We start from the raw sequence: 19955 nt of genomic DNA, 5'->3' as shown, positions 1-19955 counted from the left end.
AGAACAGACAACGGTTTTATTATTCTAGTTGTAGATGGTCAAAGCTAATTAATCACAATAGGGTCGTCCCTTACAAAGACTAATCGTGGTGGCCACCCATGCTTCGAGCTCCCAAAACACAATCTGTGGCACTGCATCACCGTACCCTTTCTCCTTGTACTTGTTTTGTATAGCCTCGTAATCAGACTCCCAAAACTAGAAGTACTACTAGTCGGTCAACACAAACACCTTCTTGATCATCTGATCTGGCCTCAAATTTTCATTTACCGCCACTTGGAGAAATAAATCAAACACCTTGTGAAAATCAACTTCCCGGCCGCAATCCATCCTCCTCACAAACTCACACTTTGACTTAAGATCATTGCCTTTCCATTCCATGGCTCTTCACTCAGTTGAGACACCAACACTGTCAAGGCCACGAAACACACCACTGTAGAGCTTGGCCACGAAAGGCGAGACGTCGCAAACAACCACGCAGTTTTTGAACTTGCCGTGCTTTGAGTAGATATCTTCCACCATTGTCTTCCACTGAAGCTCAGCCGCTTTCCCGACCTCCCCATCCCGACCTCCCCATCATTTGCATATTCTACAATCTCATGTGGAAGCAAAGTAGCGGCCTCAATATTCTTCGGGTTTGCATTCACCTCCTCCAAATGCTTTTTATTATCACAACCCTTTGGCTGGTGATGCGGAGGTTCTTCATACGCTAAGTACTTATTCAAGGGAACCAAGACCTCCTTCCTGAGACGATCTCGGACGACGGACGAGTAACGGGCCTCCTCGAGGCCTTGGTAGTCTGGGTATGATTCTCGCGGAAAAACCGTCTTTGCAATGCTTTCGCACAGTCGAGTGGTGCCGTCCACGGAGGAGCCCATATTAGGAGGTAAACAATCGTAGTAACGAACAGGCTCCTGCTTCTTCAAGTTTTGAATATTGGACTTTTAAATAGTCTGCGAAGAGATCCGTAACCCGGTAGTGTAAGAAGCGATAATCCAAGTCACGCTCGTACCTCTCAAGGTCCTTGTAATGCAGTAGAGAATCTGGGCGAGGTCATCCACAGTTCCGACCGACTTGGTATACTCGCCGCGGGCAATAGAGGCGACATTGCGTTTCAGAGCCCGGGGGTGGTTCTTGCGGAGCCATAGCGCCGCCCTGTAAAACGCTTTTTCATCGGATTTTCCACGAGCGTTGGAATCGTCTCGTAGGTTACAAATGAGCTTGAGGGTGGTGAGGGGATTGTGGGACCATGCCAGTGGCAGTAGCTGATCGAGTTTTTTGTACTTATCGGGGGCCAGGCTGTCTGGTTGGACGCCAAAGTACAGATCAAGGGAGGGGTCACTGATTATATTCGTCCTGGCGGCAACCATGGATTGGTGGAGTTGTTTGAGCTTATGATATGGGGGAGCTAACATGAATGATCATGTGAACTGTGAAATGCTGTTGACATTGTTTTTGGTTGCTTTCACAATTGAGAGGATATTTATCACAAAAAGCGTTGTGAGAATGTGAAAGTAAAATAGTTCAAAGAGGGTGCATAAACCCTAAATCCTAAAACCGTAAGCCCTAAACCTCTTTAAAGAGAGGAGGCTGCATGCTTACTGTTCTTTAAAAGGGAGGAGGTTGCATGCTTACTGCTGGGCCCAAAAAGGACTTTGGGACGCAAACTCTTCGCGATGAGAGCATTAGGCCACAATGTAACTATTCATATTAGCAATCAAACAAATTATTCTTAGGTGTAATTTATTTTTTTAAAAAGAGAACAACAGGTGGCAAGCCATCGTTATTCACTTCTTCCGAGGATTGAGAATGTCACATCCCAATCCGGACACCACCACATCCCGGACTTGACTTCGTCGTAACACAATATTGTCCACTTTGGACCCCGACCACGTCCTCACGGTTTTGTTTCTGAAAACTCACGCAAGCAGAACTTCCCAGTGGGTCACCCATCCTGGGAATGCTCTCGCGGAAACTCGCTTAACTTCGCTGGGAATGCTCTCGCTTGAACTCGCTTAACTTTGAAGTTCCGATGGAACTCGAAGCCAATGAGCTCCCAAAAGGCCTTGTGCTAGGTAGAGATGAGAATATAGATATAAGGCTTACAGGATTCTCACCCCTGGGCAATATGGGATCTTACAATCCACCCCCTTAGAGGCCTAACCACATCCCTGGCTCAACTCCGCCGTAACACGATATTGTCCGCTTTGAGCCCCGACCACGCCCTTACGGTTTTGTTAACCCAATGGGAAGGTCTATATCGATCTGTTGCTTGGAGCATGAGTAAACTTCTTGTACATGCACAAAATTAGGGATTAAGAAATAAGAAAAGTATATGTACAAAATTTGGGATTCTCGTCTACGCGCACAAAATACTGCGTCAATCAAAAATCAAAACTTTATTAATCCTCAATCTCTGCTGATTAAGTAGTTAATTGAGTCATATTACTGAACAAGTACACAAGAGTATACGGTTGTGCCCTACAATTATATACATAAATCATTAACATTTCAACAGCTTCAAGCTCCAAATTACAAGAGTAGAAGGCACCTGCAAAAAAAGGTAAATGGTTAATAATCAAATGAAAAGATTGCAAACAAAATTTAAAAAGTAACACATACTAACATTATATGATGCTCCTAATGAACCATCCAAACACAAACTAACATTTCAATCTCAGTCAGATTAATATCAGCACCACTGTTCGTGCCGATAAAGAAAAACAATGGTTTGGTAAATTAATTAAAGCGAAACTTGATTAAGAGTTAATTTACCTTGGATCTTTTTCAGCATTTTCGTCAAGCACCACTAGTCTGTGAATTAAGAGACACAGTGCAACACGAATTATTTTCAGAACAAAACGTTGGCTAACCCACATCAGTGGGGGAGAGAAAAAGTAATGAGTTTAAATATGATTACCCCACTCTAACTAATACCAAGGTCTTTTGTGATAAAACCTCACACCTGACGGATTGGGCAGGTGGTAAGTACCAAGTTGGAAACAGTATCGGTGTCCCTCCAGGCCCGTCTATCTAAACTTCCAACACGGTATCCTGTTTCTTTCTAAGAGAGAGAGAGAGAGTAGGGTCTTTTAAGTAGAAAAAAAGGCAGGCTCGTGCTCGGGTATATAAAGGTTTTGAGAAAAGACGAGAGTGGTATTTTGACGGAAAATGGCAAAGTGGAACAAAAATTAAGTTCCAAGGTGTAAAGTGGTGAAATTTGAGTTTCGGGGAAGAAAGTGGGATCGAAGTCTAGTTTCTGGGGGTATTGCAAAACATAAAGTAGCTGAATTATGTAAAACGCGGTACATTGTTTTTTAAAGTAGCTGAATTGAGCCATCAAACTAAACACAATAGGGACTAGCAATTGTGACATTATAAGAGAGCAAAAAGGTATTCAATTGCAGCAAGAACAAACCTTTATTTGCCCAAGGTAATCCTATTCACAACATCAACTGGTAAAGCATAAGCTGGATCTATGGCTTTCACCCCGGGATATTGAAGAAGGGAAAATCCTGCATCAACCTTAATTAATCAATACCGTGGAAGAATGAGACTCCACGAAGAACATAAATCATCTCATGTAATCATTTGAAATTTTATCCCAGTCATAAGCAGATCCTAGCAACTCTTTTGGATGAAGTTGGAAACTCTGAAGCTCCAACCACCCATCAACTATAACGTCCAGAAAGGTTAGAGCTTAAAAGATGACAAATAATTAGGCGAAGAAATGAGGAAAACAAACAAAGGTAACGCCAAAGCTTATATACCAGCTACAGCAAAGTATGTATGGTAGACATCAACAGTGTCATCTGGTCTGTCAGAAATTCCTCCATTTTCAATGTCCTGCAATATTCAATGATATTAGCCACAACATCTCAGATAAATCGGTAGTTGCACGAATAGCATTGCATTCTGGAAATAAGATAACAGGGATAACCCAAATGTACATATAGCTTGTTAGGGTAACCTAACCTGGCAGTCTAAAACGAACTTGACAAGCTTTTCCTTACCAATCCAATGAACTCTGTCAATGATGACCAAACTAGAAAGAACCCACCATGAGTACCAGATCTGAAACAAAGTGTAAATGCAGTAAGGAAGTGTACAAGAATGCTAACTGAAGCAAAATTGTTTCAATTTAAAAAAAAAACAAAACAAAAAAAACCCAACATCACGAATTTTTTCTGGACGGCCATTAAGGCCGCCAGGTTTAACTTTTGCTTTGTTAAGAATGTCTCCAGAATTAACTTGCTGCTGACATAACCACCACCCAAGAAGGTCTTATCAATACGATGAAGAGACCCCATAATAGCAAGAGCACCCACACAACAGAAAACTGCAGTCGGCACGGGCAGAACAAAGTTTAAATGAGTCTAATTTTGTCATCCAGATAGTATAACTGAATAAATATGCCATTCCCGGATCAAATGTGGATCATTTAAGCAAGATTAAGAATATTTCCTTAGACATGGGAGTTTGACTGATATTTCATCAAAGATCAGTTATTCTGGCATTGCCTTCTCAGGACCCCGTAAGTTACAGTGAAGATCAGTTCCATTCAGAAGAGATGCAATGCAAGGATGACTACTATTTCCATTGAAGAGTGAAAAAAGGAAACAACAAATCAGAAACTAAGGCTTCATACGGATACTATATGGTAAGTAACATACTTTGACCTGCATGAGACTTCCCACCAGGTGCGCATCCAAATCCACCAACATGATTTTTACAAGTTACACTATAGTTCACGGCCTTCTCCACACTGATTTTATCCAAACGATGTAGTAATGAGAGACACGATATAGCAATATAAGAAAACCTGAAATAAATTATAACTGTTTACTTTCTCTTTCGTTTCAAGAAATGGAAACAATTTGTTACTAAATCAAGTTTCAAATAAACAGATGGTAACTTCAACAATATGAGGTGCAAAAACACACAGGAAATTGGAAATGACTACATTGTATCAATTTCACCCTACCCGTCCCCAGAAAATGATCCATCTTCATTTTGCAGTGTAGCAACATCTGAGAAGAATATTAAGTTCACAAAATTGGCTAATTTCTCTCTAATTTAATTTGTTTGTCTAATCAATAAATGTCAAACTACTATAAATTGAGCTACAAGCAACCGCTCTAACAGAAATTACCAATTGTTTAGTACACCATTCAAGTTAAAAATGCATACATTTAGGGAAATGAAGATTTATTTGGAATTTTACAAATAGATGTGCTACAAGGATACAACTTGCAACCTTGTCAGCATCCAGAACATCAATCTTGTTAAATAAGGCCAAAACCTGCACGGCACTTAAGGTGTATTGTACATGTGGCTCGTGCCCAATGTTACCTTCGAACCCACCTGCATATATGAAGCTGTATCGTGTCATCATTTTCTCTCAAACTCTAAATCAATAAACAACCAATGAAGAACAAAACACCAGTAACTAGTTAGTGCTTTTGAGCTAAGAATTCTATATAATGTAACAACTTGAGTCATGCTGGCAATGGAGAACCCACGAAACAACCTCATCAACATCGACCGCCTGAAGCTTTCCGAGGAGATCAAGAGTTGTTAAACACCAACATTCCCCATTCATTCTTGGATGCTCCATTGCCACAGCCTCCAAAGAGTCCTCCTTCTGAATACATTATCACCATGTCACTATTATACGTACACATACACATACATATATATTCAAACATATATACATACATAGACACACGTATATATACAAACAACAACAACAACAACAAAGCCTTTTCCCACTAAGTGGGGTCGGCTATATGAATCCTAGAACGCCATTGCGCTCGGTTTTGTGTCATGTCCTCCGTTAGATCCAAGTACTCTAAGTCTTTTCTTAGAGTCTCTTCCAAAGTTGTCCTAGGTCTTCCTCTACCCCTTCGGCCCTGAACCTCTGTCCCGTAGTCACATCTTCGAACCGGAGCGTCAGTCGGCCTTCTTTGCACATGTTCAAAATCACCGGAGCCGATTTTCTCTCATCTTTCCTACAATTTCGGCTACTCCTACTTTACCTCGGATATCCTCATTCCCAATCTTATCCTTTCTCGTGTGCCCACACATCCCACGAAGCATCCTCATCTCCGCTACACCCATTTTGTGTACGTGTTGATGCTTCACCACCCAACATTCTGTGCCATACAACATCGCTAGCCTTATTGCCGTCCTATAAAATTTTCCCTTGAGCTTCAGTGGCCTACGACGGTCACACAACACGCCGGATGTACTCTTTCCATCCAGCTCGTATTCTATGGTTGAGATCTCCATCTAATTCTCCGTTCTCTTGCAAGATAGATCCTAGGTAGCGAAAACGATCGCTTTTTGTGATCTTCGCTAGATTGCTCCGGTCATTAGTGTGGATAAGTATATAAATGGATAGAGATAGGAAAGCAAACACAAGATGTACGTGGTTCACCCAGATTGGCTACGTCCACGGAATAGAAGAGTTCTCATTAATTGTGAAGGGTTTACACAAGTACATAGGTTGAAGCTCTCATTTAGTGAGTACAAGTGAATGATTTAGTACAAATGACATTAGGAAATATTGTGGGAGAATGATCTCGTAATCACGAAACTTCTAAGTATCGGAGTGTGGTGTCGTCTTGACTTGCCTTATCTGTCTCATAGGTAGATGTGGCATCTTCTCTGGAAGTACTCTTCCTCCATCCAGGGGTGGTATCTTTAACTGGTGGAGATGCACAAGGTAATGTATCAATTTCACTTGAAGCTTACTTGTAGTTTCAGGCTTGGTCAAGCGCGATACAAACCATGTAGTAGGAGTCCCCCAAGTCGCCGAGCTAGGGGGTCTGCTGAAAGAGGTGACAGACAAGGTAAGCAATCAGAGCTCCGACTGATTGTTCACCTTCTCCCCATCTTGCAGCAGCATGAAGGATAAAGAGAAGAAAAATGAGAAGAGATGATATGAGATACTGTTGCTTTTGAAGAAGTAACTTTCCACAGGCTTATTCTTGAACTGAGCTGGAGGGTTTTCTGGTTTTCTCCAGAGTATAAGGCCGACTGAAGAATTTGAGGGTCAAAACAAGTCCATCAAATCTAGAGTACGTTCCACCCTGCTGATATGGGATACTTTTGCTTTTGACAGAGTAATGAATGTATCGGCACGTGTGCTGTTACGCTTGTCTCCACATGCTTCCTTGTATCCTTCGCACTTGCCCTATCTGTTCCTCAAGCAGATGCGGAATCTTCCCTGGAAACATAAGATGTTGAAGATGAGTACTCGAGAGCAATGCCAGGTAAGTAATCAGGTAAGGGGTTCCAGGCAGTCAGTTCCTGGCTGGAAGCTTGATTCCAAGTGCTGACTGATTGCTCTCTTTCTCCTTGTCTTGCAGGTAAAAACAAGGCCAAAAGAAAAGACAGGGAAAAAGCATGATATGGGATACTCTTGCTTTTAACCCTGATGATATGAGATATTCTTGCTCTAGTATAGCTTGTTTGCAGAGGTATTATCGGGGGGAAAGAAAGCTGAATATTTCGAAAAGCTTCGTTGGGAGTGCCCTCTCAGATATGATGAAGGGTTGAGCATTTTTGCAGGTCTGCCTGTCCGTTGGGGATGGAGGTCGACATATATAGGAGTCTCCCTAACAACAAGTAGTAATGCTATTCCTTTACCCTGCTTGGTCATAGCACGGTAGTGGGAGCTGCCAGTTTCACATGTTTTAACTCTGTCAGAGCACTTTGAAAAAGTGGTCTGTGGTATCTGGCTCTCGAGATTCGGAGAACGATGCCTCTTCGATTTTTGAGAAAGCAATCATGCTGGGGGTATGACTCTCGAGATTCGGAGAGCAGTGTCTCTTCGATTTTTGAGGAAGTAATCATGTTGGGAGTCTGGCTCTCGAGATTCGGAGGGCGGTGCCTCTTCGATTTTGGAGCAAGCAATCTTGTTGGGAGTGTTGTCTCGAATGTGAGTAAAGGTTGGGCATGTTTGCTAGTCTACCTTGCCACGAAGCACAAAGGTTGACACACAGGGACTTTCCAATTATCCAGCAATGGTACTGTTCCTTTACCCTCTCTTCGATTTTGAGAAAGTAGTCATGTTGGGAGTCTGGCTCTCGAGATTCGGAGGACGGTGCCTCTTCGATTTTGGAGCAAGCAATCTTATTGGGAGTGTTTTCTCGAATGTGAGTAAAGGTTGGGCATGTTTGCTAGTCTACCTTGCCACGAAGCACAGAGGTTGACACACAGGGACTTTCCAATTATCCAGCAGTGGTACTGTTCCTTTACAGTTGTGGGTAATAATATGGTAGCTAGACCTTCAAAATTTATGTGTCTAAACTTTTGTTAGTGCTGTTTCTTTGCTATTCTTTTACCTTTCTTGGTCAGAGCGATGTAGTGGGAGCTGCAAGCTTCACGTGCTCAACTTTGGCAGAGAACTTTGGCAAAGTGATTTGTGGTACCCATGAGCTATTGTTGCGTGTGGGAAGTGGGTGATTGAACAGTAAGATTCATGTGCTTTCTACTTCACCAGAAGTCTTCGACAGAATGCCCATAATTTCTGCAAAGCTGAGTGTGCGTGTGACAGGTGCTGACAAGGCTAGAAAAGTAGGTGCCTCTTCGATTTCTGAGATCGGCCCTCGTGGTCTCTGAGCAGCCCAGCTTTTGAGAAAGCGAGCGCCTCTTCGATTGATTCGGAGAACGATGCCTCATCGATTTTTGAAAAAGCAATCATGCTGGGGGTCTGGCTCTCGAGATTCGGGGAGCAGTGTCTCTTCGATTTTTGAGAAAGTAATCATGTTGGGAGTCTAGGACGGTGCCTCTTCGATTTTGGAGCAAGCAATCTTATTGGGAGTGTTTTCTCGAATGTGAGTAAAGGTTGGGCATGTTTGCTAGTCTACCTTGCCACGAAGCACATAGGTTGACACACAGGGACTTTCCAATTATCCAGCAGTGGTACTGTTCCTTTACCCTTGTGGGTAATAATATGGTAGTTAGACCTTCAAAATTTATGGGTCTAAACTTTGTTAGTGCTGTTTCTTTGCTATTCTTTTACCCTTCTTGGTCAGAGCGATGTAGTGGGAGCTGCAAGCTTCACGTGCTCAACTTTGGCAGAGAACTTTGGCAAAGTTATCTGTGGTACCCATGAGCTATTGTTGCGTGTGGGAAGTGGGTGATTGAACAGTAAGATTCATATGTTTTCTACTTCCCCAGAAGTCTTTGACAGAATGCCCATAATTTCCGCAAAACTGAGTGTGCGTGTGACAGGTGCTGACAAGGCTGGAAAAGGCTGGAAAAGTAGGTGCCTCTTCGATTTCTGATATCGGCCCTCGTGGTCTCTGGGGAGCCCAGCTTTTGAGAAAGCGAGCGCCTCTTCGATTTTTGAGATCGGCCTTCGTGGTCTTTGAGCAGCCCAACTTTTGAGAAAGCAAACGCCTCTTCGATTTCTGAGATCAACCCTCGTGATCTCTAAGCAGCCCAGCTTTTGAGAAAGCAAACGCCTCTTCGATTTCTGAGCAGGCGCCTCTTCGATTTCTGAAGCTTCGTCGAGTGCAGATTTTTATAGGGGCTGGCATTAAGTTCCAAAGCACACTTGAATCTCCACCAGTAGAAGCTTCATTCTTGCACTTCTAAGATCTTGATTTGTCCGACCTCTTCTCTCTTCAACACCTTTGAAAATGTCTGGCCCCTCCGACCGTCGTTTTGACTTGAACCTTGTTGAAGAGGCAGCCCCGCCTTCTCCAGACAACATATGGCGCCCATCCTTCGTCTCCCCTACTGGTCCTCTTACCGTTGGGGATTCCGTGATGAAGAATGATATGACCGCTGCGGTGGTGGCCAGGAACCTTCTCACTCCCAAAGATAACAGACTACTTTCCAAACGGTCTGATGAGTTAGCTGTTAAGGATTCGCTGGCTCTCAGTGTTCAGTGTGCAGGTTCTGTGTCTAATATGGCCCAACGCCTATTTGCTCGAACCCGCCAAGTTGAATCATTGGCGGCTGAAGTGATGAGTCTCAAACAGGAGATTAGAGGGCTCAAGCATGAGAATAAACAGTTGCACCGGCTTGCACATGACTATGCTACAAACATGAAGAGGAAGCTTGACCAGATGAAGGAAACTGATGGTCAGGTTTTACTTGATCATCAGAGATTTGTGGGTTTGTTCCAAAGGCATTTATTGCCTTCGTCTTCTGGGGCTGTACCGCGTAATGAAGCTCCAAATGATCAACCTCTGATGCCTCCTCCTTCTAGGGTTCTGTCCAGTACTGAGGCTCCAAATGATCCCCCTCCGGTGCCTTCTCTTTCTGGGGCTCTACCGACTGCTGAGACTTCTCCTAAGCAACCTTTGTGAAGGCTCCCTCTTGTGTGCTTATTTTGACTCATGTATATGTACATATTTGTAGCTTATCGGGGATATCAATAAATAAGCTTTCCTTCATTTCAACGTATTGTGTTAAATACACCAAAGCCTTCTTCGCTAAGTTCTTTGAATTTTCTTTTGTTAAAGCTTGTATGTTGAAGCTTTCTGAGTGGAGCATGTAGGTTGGGGTAGTGTTCCCTTAATTTCCCGAGTGAGGAAAACTTCTCGGTTGGAGACTTGGAAAATCCAAGTCACTGAGTGGGATCGGCTATATGAATCTTAGAACGCCATTGTGCTCGATCCTGTGTCATGTCCTTCGTTAGATCCAAGTACTCTAAGTCTTTTCTTAGAGTCTCTTCCAAAGTTTTCCTAGGTCTTCCTCTACCCCTTCGGCCCTGAACCTCTGTCCCATAGTCGCATCTTCTAATCGGAACGTCAGTAGGCCTTCTTTGCACATGTCCAAACCACCGTAACCGATTTTCTCTCATCTTTCCTTCAATTTCGGCTACTCCTACTTTACCCCGGATATCCTCATTCCTAATCTTATCATTTCTCGTGTGCCCACACATCCAACGAAGCATCCTCATCTCCGCTACACCCATTTTGTGTACGTGTTGATGTTTCACCGCCCAACATTCTGTGCCATACAGCATCGCCGGCCTTATTGCCGTCCTATAAAATTTTCCCTTGAGCTTCAGTGGCATACGGCGGTCACACAACACGCCGGATGCACTCTTCCACTTCATCCATCCAGCTTGTATTCTATGGTTGAGATCTCCATCTAATTCTCCGTTCTTTTGCAAGATAGATCCTAGGTAACGAAAACGGTCGCTCTTTGGTATTTCTTGATCTCCGATCCTCACCCCTAACTCGTTTTGGCCTCCATTTGCACTGAACTTGCACTCCATATATTCTGTCTTTGATCGGCTTAGGCGAAGACCTTTAGATTCCAACACTTCTCTCCAAAGGTTAAGCTTTGCATTTACCCCTTCCTGAGTTTCATCTATCAACACTATATCGTCTGCGAAAAGCATACACCAAGGAATATCATCTTGAATATGTCGTGTTAACTCATCCATTACCAACGCAAAAAGGTAAGGACTTAAGGATGAGCCTTGATGTAATCCTACAGTTATGGGAAAGCTTTCGGTTTGTCCTTCATGAGTTCTTACGGCAGTCTTTGCTCCTTCATACATATCCTTTATAGCTTGGATATATGCTACTCGTACTCCTTTCTTCTCTAAAATCCTCCAAAGAATGTCTCTTGGGACCCTATCATACGCTTTTTCCAAATCTATAAAGACCATGTGTAAATCCTTTTTCCCATCTCTATATCTTTCCATCAATCTTCGCAAGAGATAGATTGCCTCCATGGTTGAGCGCCCTGGCATGAACCCGAATTGGTTGTCCGAAACCCGTGTCTCTTGCCTCAATCTATGCTCAATGACTCTCTCCCAGAGCTTCATTGTATGACTCATTAGCTTAATACCCCTATAGTTCATGCAATTTTGTACGTCGCCCTTATTCTTGTAGATAGGCACCAAAGTGCTCATTCGCCACTCATTTGGCATCTTCTTCGTTTTCAAAATCCTATTGAAAAGGTCAGTGAGCCATGTTATACCTGTCTCTCCCAAAAGTTTCCACACTTCGATTGGTATATCGTCTGGGCCTATTGCTTTTTTATGCTTCATCTTCTTCAAAGCTACAACCACTTCTTCCTTCCGGATTCGACGATAAAAAGAGTAGTTTCTACACTCTTCTGAGTTACTCAACTCCCCTAAAGAAGCACTCATTTCATGTCCTTCATTGAAAAGATTATGAAAATAACCTCTCCATCTGTCTTTAACCGCGTTCTCTGTAGCAAGAACCTTTCCATCCTCATCCTTGATGCACCTCACTTGGTTTAGGTCCCTTGTCTTCTTTTCCCTTGCTCTAGATAGTTTATAGATATCCAACTCTCCTTCTTTGGTATCTAGTCGTTTATACATATCATCGTAAGCCGCTAACTTAGCTTCTCTGACAGCTTTCTTCGCCTCTTGCTTCGCTTTTCTATACCTTTCACCATTTTCATCAGTCCTCTCCTTGTATAAGGCTTTACAACATTCCTTCTTAGCCTTCACCTTTGTTTGTACCTCCTCATTCCACCACCAAGATTCCTTTTGGTGTGGGGCAAAGCCCTTGGACTCTCCTAATACCTCTTTTGCTACTTTTCGGATACAACTAGCCATGGAATCCCACATTTGGCTAGCTTCCCCCTCTCTATCCCACACACATTGGGTGATTACCTTCTCTTTGAAAATGGCTTGTTTTTCTTCTTTTAGATTCCACCATCTAGTCCTTGGGCACTTCCAAGTCTTGTTCTTTTGTCTTACTCTTTTGATATGTACATCCATCACCAACAAGCGATGTTGATTAGCCACGCTCTCTCCTGGTATAACTTTGCAATCCTTACAAGTTATACGATCCCCTTTCCTCATTAGAAGAAAATCTATTTGTGTTTTTGACGACCCACTCTTGTAAGTGATCACATGTTCTTCTCTCTTCTTAAAGAAGGTGTTGGCTAAGAAGAGATCATATGCCATTGCAAAATCCAAGATAGCTTCCCCATCCTCGTTTCTCTCCCCAAAACCATGGCCACCATGAAAACCTCCATAGTTGCCTGTCTCCCTGCCCACGTGTCCATTTAAATCTCCTCCTATAAATAACTTCTCCGTCTGAGCAATTCCTTGCACCAAGTCTCCAAGATCTTCCCAAAATTTCTCCTTCGAACTCGTATCCAACCCTACTTGAGGTGCGTACGCACTAATCACATTGATAAGTTCTTGTCCTATTACAATCTTGATTGCCATGATTCTATCTCCTACCCTCTTGACATCTACAACATCTTGGTACCAAGGTCTTGTCCACGATGATGCCAACACCGTTTCTCGTTTGCTATGTGCCCGAATCCAAAGTTTAAACCCTGAGTTTTCTAGATCCTTTGCCTTACTACCAACCCACTTAGTTTCTTGTAGGCACATAATTAGCCTTCTCCTCACCATAACTTCCACTACTTCCATAGATTTTCCCTGTTGATAGGTTTCCTTATCTTCCTAGCTTTCTCTCTCGGAGGAGGCTGGGGGGGGGGGGGCCCCCCCAGGGGGGTTGGGGCAGGGGGGGGCGGGGGGGGGGGGGGCCGGTTGTGGGGGGGGGGTGGAGAGTGGGCATTGGGGGGGGTGAGGTGGGTCGGGGGGGGGGGGGGGGGTGGGGGGTTGGGGGGGGGTCCTTCTCCTCACCATAACTTCCACTACTTCCATAGATTTTCCCGTTAAGGTTCCTATATTCCACGTTCCTAAACGCATTTTGCTCTCTTGAACTCTACCCTTCTGTCCTAGCTTCTTCACCCTCCCCCGTCTAATAGGATCAAAGTACTTCTTTTGTGTGTCCCGGGTAAAGTTGATAGGAGCATATGCTCCCAAACAACTTTGGGTGGAGTCGTTCGAAAAGAAGTTTCTATGGCCCCCTTGCTCATTTAACACTGCATCCGGGTGCCGATGGAGATACAGCGACCCTTGCTCACTTATCACTGTGCTCAGGCCACACAGCGCGCCACTTACGGGTGACGCCCTAGCTTTAGCGCGATTTTGTTCTGGATTCATTTTCATAAGGATTCGACGTGATCATGGAGTGCCGGCTGTCGACTACCTGACGCCCTCCCCCTCCTCCTTTATCCGGGCTTGGGACCGGCCATGTAAGACATAGGCGGAGTTACACACGTATATATACGCAAAAAAAAAAAACAAACAAACAAAATTTTGATTGACTGTGGATTAAAAGACAGACCTTTTCGACTGAGAGAATGAATTGAACATGTTTCTGGGCAACCAGCTCCCCATCTGTTGATAAATATCTCAAATTTAAGCAAAGATATGACCTTTAGTAAATTGGTAATGGGGGCATGCTAATACTAAATAAAAAAAAAGATTAATCAACCTAAATCCAGGAAATATGAAAGTTTAAGAAGCAATATTAATATCAAATTCAAGCACAAGAAAAATGGAATGCAGTGGAATAAATGTCGGCTGAATCACGAAACAATTTCCAAATGCAAAGAAAATTACCTGGTCATGGAAAAACCGATTCATCTGATAAGAAGATGAAGAAGATTTATTAGGATACAGGCGCAGGAGGAGGAAGACGACTGGGAAAAAGAAAGAATGACGAACACAGAGAGTGCAGAGTGAAGGGATGTGGGCTGGGCTGCTGCGGTGTGGGATTTTCTTAAAGGGGGACTAGTCCGAATTTATGTTTTGTGGGCTGAGTGACTTGTTCAGCGGATTTCTCAAAAAAAATTCACAAACGCTTTTTTAAACTTAAGTTTGATATTTTAATATAGAAGCGCTATGAGTTATAGAAGCGTTTTCTAGAGAAATAGACTTTGAGTAATTTTTTTTTTATATATATATAACTCTGGGATTTTTTATAGAATGTTTGTCTTATAAAACTACTTTAAGTAAAAACACTTGTGAGTAAAAAGTACATTCTATGTAAAATAATCTCAAATGAGTCATAAGTATCAATTCTGAATATGTTTCTTTGTGGTCACCTTTTGTGAGCACTTTTTTGTTGCGAACTTTATAGTCTTAGTTACTTGATTCGAGATGTAATAATAGAATTTTAATACATCTTGAGATTACTTATGTAATCCTCTATTTCTATAACAAAAATGGAGTACTCGTGTTGGATTACTATTCTTGTCCACCTGATTAATGTTTTTTAATAGAGTTAGTCCAATTGCTTATAAGCACGTGTTCTTATTTCTTCGATGTGAGATTCATATTCTCAACACGCATCACGTGTGACGAATTTTCACGTGGACAACATAAATTGAGTGAAGTGGAGCACTTCCCTTGCACCCTGTCGAGTGATGAGTGGGTTGACCTTGTTACTTGTACATTGTACAAAAGGATATAGACATATAAATAACTATCTATTGCCTAGTCATCACTATTACATAACAACCCTATCTACCAATACTTAACAACTAAGGTAGATACTAATAGTGTATTGAGTACACTGTGATATGATGGTCCTCTATTATCCTTCACAGTACACGTACGTTACGTATAAAAGCAATCTTTGAAAACACTAATGAGTAAAAGGAATAAGAAATCTGAAGAAGAACAAGAAGAAGAAGAAGAAGGCACTTGGTTGGCTGATCTGTGACAAGAAAATCAGCCCAACCGCTTTCTGTATTGAGTACCAGATTTCTGTTGTTGCAAGTTAGTTCAATCTGTGTTGTTTGTATTGTTGAGTTTGTGATTTGTAAGCTCGGTTTCGAGGGGGAGGGGGGTATTGTTAGGAGACTATGACAGATTGCAAAATTAGTTGGGAATTGTTGTGGAAAGATGGTTAGTTAGTTAGAAGGTTAGTGGAAACTCACTATAAATAGCAAGCCTGTACCAGAAGGAAAACAGTTAATGAATATTGAGTATTCCATTTCTGTTAGTTCTCTCTATGCATGGTAGAAGATGTCGAGCTAGGTCGTAACACAATATGCTAAGAAGTTGAGATTCCACCATAAAACAAATTGGTAATATAGTAAGAGTTAGCCCAATTGCTTATAAGTGCAAACAATGTTGGAACTCACTCTCTCAATAAATAGTTCTCTTCTAGGCCTCCGAAATCTGACAATGCTTCGAATGTTCTTCCTTACATATATATATATAGATGCAATGGTATGACCCGTCCCTTGCACCCTGTCGAGTGATGAGTGGGTTGATCCTGTTACTTGTACACTGTACAAAAGGATATAGACATATGTCTATTGCCTAGTCATCACTTTTACATAACAACCCTATCTACCAACACTTAACAACTAAGGTAATCACCGTGATATGATGGTCCTCTACTATCCTTAACAGTATACTTACGTTACGTATAAAAGCAATCTTTGAAAACACTGATAAGTAAAGGGAATAAGAAATCTGAAGAAGAAGAAGAAGGCACTTGGTTAGCTGATCCGTGACAAGAAAATCAGCAAGGAAACTGCATTTTCTAATAAAAGCAAATAAAACAGAAAACCTACAATACGTGGCAGTCTTACCCCTTTATTCCAACTTGCAAAGGGAAATAAAAAAAAGTGCAAATTCTCAACTTCTTAATTGTTGTAAATTAAGCATATCTATTAATCTTTAATGAACAAAGCAACTAAGCTTAATCACTACATAATAGCTGCATTTGGCGCTTGAAGCATAGCAATTAGCAGATAATGTTGTGAAGAAGTTCAGGCCAGATTATTGTTGTTTAGGATTGGAAGCTGGGGAGGAGGAGGAGGACCAGCCGGAGGCGGTTGTTCAACAGGAGGATCGGGAGCAGGTACTCTCATGCCCGGCTGTTGGTTTGCAAGTGGTGATTATTTTGGACGCAAAGGAGGTGGTGACCGCCTTTCTCTCAGTTCCCTAGCTATATTCAGATCATGGTGATCTGCATGCAACATTTCATTAAAAAATAAATCAAATTTATGTATTAAGAGTGAATACAGTAGACCATATCTTTTATATGTATATGTGTGTGTGTGTGTGTGTATATATATATATACCTGCTGCTGTGAGCAAACCTTGCTGCAGAGTGAACATGGTAGCTACAACAAGAAGAACTACAAGAACTAGAGTCACCCATTTGCTTCTCCTACTCCAAATATTCTCTTACTTCCTCTTTCCATGGTTTTAGATATTATATATGCAGAGGTATGTGCGGTCAATTTTATCACTACTCACAAGTCACAAGCGTTCATTGATAAAAGCAAGTTGATTTTAAAATAAAACTGATTTTGATAAAATGACAAATTCTGCTTCCCAAACATTGACTAGCTAGTCAGTCTTGAGGAATCTCAGAATTTGGTCCTGCATTTCTGCTCACAAGGTTAAATACAAGTGGGAAATTATATATTTACCTGTATACAAATGTATACAAGGACAAGAATTTAGAGAATATGTTTCTTTGAAAATCATCGGGCCAAATATATATGTAGAATTAGTCAGTAATTTTCAGAAAACTTACTGAAGAAAATCAAATATAATATTGGATTCATTGGAGTGCTAATTAGAATTTCAGAATTATCATTTCTTAGGGTTTGGGGTGCCAGATTTTTAACAGGAAAATAAATATGTAAGTAATATATGTAAAACATCATCAAATCCATAGTTTCCATAAATTTCAGTTCTTGATATACACAAGCACATATATTTTCAACTCTCATAATATAACCAAATACAGAAAGATATCACCTAATACAACAGCACTAATCCAAAGTAACGTACCACAAATTAAAAGTTGTCCTTAATTATTTTGATGAAGGAGAACTTTTAACGACTTCGGAGCTGAGAACTATGGAACATTTGGAAGCTTCTTAAAAAAGTAGGAATTTCCATTGTTCAACTGCGCAACATGTTCAGCAAGGCTATGCATTACTCCCACATAAGCATCTCTATACCTTTTCAGAAGCACGATTGACGACATTATCGCTCGTTGCAGTTTTGGTAATGGTATCCCTCTCCTCTTTGCGTTCTCGAAGTTGAGATCACTGCTCTGTCTCTGTCCCAACACTGCTGCAATCTTCTCATTTTCCTCTTCCTCGTCATCATCCGTTACGAAATTGTCTATTCTACTGTAAGGGCATCCTCTCGAACTAGACGAAGATCTCCTCCTTCGGTAGCTGTAGCACTCCATGCTAGCTTCCTCAAAGTCCGTCTCTCTATGCCGGAGGGTGTGAGAGATGGATTGGGATATAACGCAAAGGGAAGATAGATCTGTAAAACAAATAAAATGGAGTTGAATGGCTCGTAAGTCATAACTAAAAAAGTAGGTGTGATTGGATCAGAAATAGACCAAAATAATTAATTAAAAGATGAGTAAGTATTAAGTTGTGTAATTCGTATTCCATCTTAAAAAAACTTGGTGAAGAAACCAAAGTGGGTAGCAGTAGTCGTGCAGGAATTGTGAATGCCCATGATGTTAGGCAAAGTAAGTAATTCGAGAAATTAAATTCAGCAGCTAGCCATGCACAACGTGTGATGTGAGTTGGGTTTTCCAATTAATTGCTTTGAATTGTATCCTTACCAATCAACATCCAGCTGTGTGTTGGAAGATTTGGTTTGATTATAGCCACAAGTAATAAATTGGTTTAGCAGTTATGGCAGTGTACTCGTCAATAATGGGCACTTAAATTTGAATCTATTTCCTTGTAGTTTAGATGTTAAACAAAGTAAAATTTCCACTACTAATGTTATACTGATATTTTTTATGATAAAACCTTACACATGTGTTCTGTTATGCACACAAAATCAAAACAATGCATCGTCTTTGGTTGCTCGAATTTTTAGCTTATCCTATATACCTTATTAAAGAAATTAAACATAATCTTATCAAAAACAAAAAAAGCATTATATCTTGCAATATTGTTCATTGTGTATCCATAAAAATAAAATAAAAAGAACTCAATATTTTAAACTTCTCTCCCAAATTATAGAAGCACGCTAGTAAATTTAAAATATTCATCATGCACTCCTCGCTGTTCTCCTTTTCGCCTTTCACAATATCACAAGGAAGACGGAGTCATAGAGATCGAGAAACTTTTTCAATCAGAAGGAGTTATTTTCCGTACACATACAAAAGGATACAAATTGTTCTTCAGCTTTGACTGTAACAACTTTATAAACAATTACTTTCGAGCTAAAAACTGCGAAGCATTAGTCTTCGGATACAAGTGATCATCACCATTATTCAACTGCATAACACGACCAGCAAAACAAAGCATCATTTCCACGTAAGCATTTCTAAACTTTTTCAAGAGCGTTATCGATTATTTGACCTTCATTCGCACCTTCGGGGTCACTCGAATTTTCCCAAACTTAAGGCGTTTCCCCATTGAAACCATATCGTTTTGCTCATTAGTAACTGCATTTCTTAGTCTGCGGTAACGCCTTCTCCTCCTGTACCTCTTCATGTTTCCGCAGCATGCGGTAAATATCTGCATTTTTTTTCAGATAGAGAGAGAGAGAGAGAGAGAGAGAGAGAGAGAGAGAGAGAGAGAGAGAGCTATATAGCAAGGCAATAGATAGTCATGTACATATATATGGTATGTGATGAAGATAAAGATGAAATGCAGGTATTTATGTCACAGACAAATAAGGTAAGGGACTTAGATTATTGAAGGAATTTATGAGAGCACGCAGTGCAGCAACTGAAATTATGCAAATGGAGCTAGACTTTGGTGTTGCCAGCAATCACCAATTAACATCCAACTGTTCCATTTAATATCACTTTTTTTATTTGTTTTCTTTGACTTTGATTTTTTTTTCCTTTTAATTTTTTTCTCATAGGCTCATTGTCCAGAACGTCACATGTCAAAATAAATACCAACATATTTATTCACCAAAAGAAATAAGGACACAGATTTATATGAAAAGAAAAACACATTGCAATATTTAGAACAAAAGCACCAAGACTTAGAGGATGTTTGGGATTGCTTTTGAAAAGGTTCATTGTGTTTTCTCTCTCAAGTAAAAGTGTTTCTTACTATGTTTAACAGAAAAACTCAATATTTTTCTGAATCATAAAAATGTTTTTTTAGAGAACCAC

At 41.2% G+C, this 19955-nt stretch overlaps 1 protein-coding gene and 1 long non-coding RNA gene across 11 annotated transcripts; both read right to left on the bottom strand.

Annotated features, from left to right (window-relative positions):
• Window positions 1-2377: 2377 nt before the first annotated feature.
• LOC126599373 (geranylgeranyl transferase type-2 subunit beta 2-like) lies at window positions 2378-14589 on the bottom strand. 10 transcript variants are annotated; one of them, XR_007615087.1, is made up of 10 exons: window positions 14435-14589; window positions 14157-14209; window positions 5528-5641; window positions 5255-5361; window positions 4671-4819; window positions 3973-4071; window positions 3768-3843; window positions 3416-3512; window positions 2773-2811; window positions 2378-2548 (listed from the first exon to the last, which is right to left on the bottom strand). XR_007615087.1 is itself a non-coding variant. In XM_050265738.1 (8 exons), exons 1-6 carry the CDS (start codon window positions 14440-14442, stop codon window positions 4134-4136), a joined length of 576 nt encoding a protein of 191 aa, XP_050121695.1. In that variant the 5' UTR covers window positions 14443-14589; the 3' UTR covers window positions 2378-2548; window positions 2773-3512; window positions 3768-4133. The 10 variants fall into 10 exon arrangements, 1 of the variants encoding a protein (XP_050121695.1); XR_007615083.1 differs by having other exon boundaries at window positions 4011-4071; XR_007615081.1 differs by adding an exon at window positions 4982-5027 and having other exon boundaries at window positions 3768-4819; window positions 5245-5361.
• Window positions 14590-17497: 2908 nt separating this feature from the next.
• On the bottom strand, window positions 17498-19576 carry LOC126599375 (uncharacterized). Its single transcript, XR_007615089.1, has 2 exons — window positions 19198-19576; window positions 17498-19101 (listed from the first exon to the last, which is right to left on the bottom strand). It is a non-coding gene; the product is annotated as an uncharacterized LOC126599375 (long non-coding RNA).
• Between the last annotated feature and the right edge of the window lie 379 nt (window positions 19577-19955).

The sequence above is a fragment of the Malus sylvestris genome, chromosome 14 (assembly GCF_916048215.2).
Source record: "Malus sylvestris chromosome 14, drMalSylv7.2, whole genome shotgun sequence".
Lineage (NCBI taxonomy): Eukaryota > Viridiplantae > Streptophyta > Magnoliopsida > Rosales > Rosaceae > Malus > Malus sylvestris.
The sequence above is the reverse complement of the archived record's forward strand: the minus strand, read 5'-3'. Positions and strand labels throughout refer to the sequence as shown.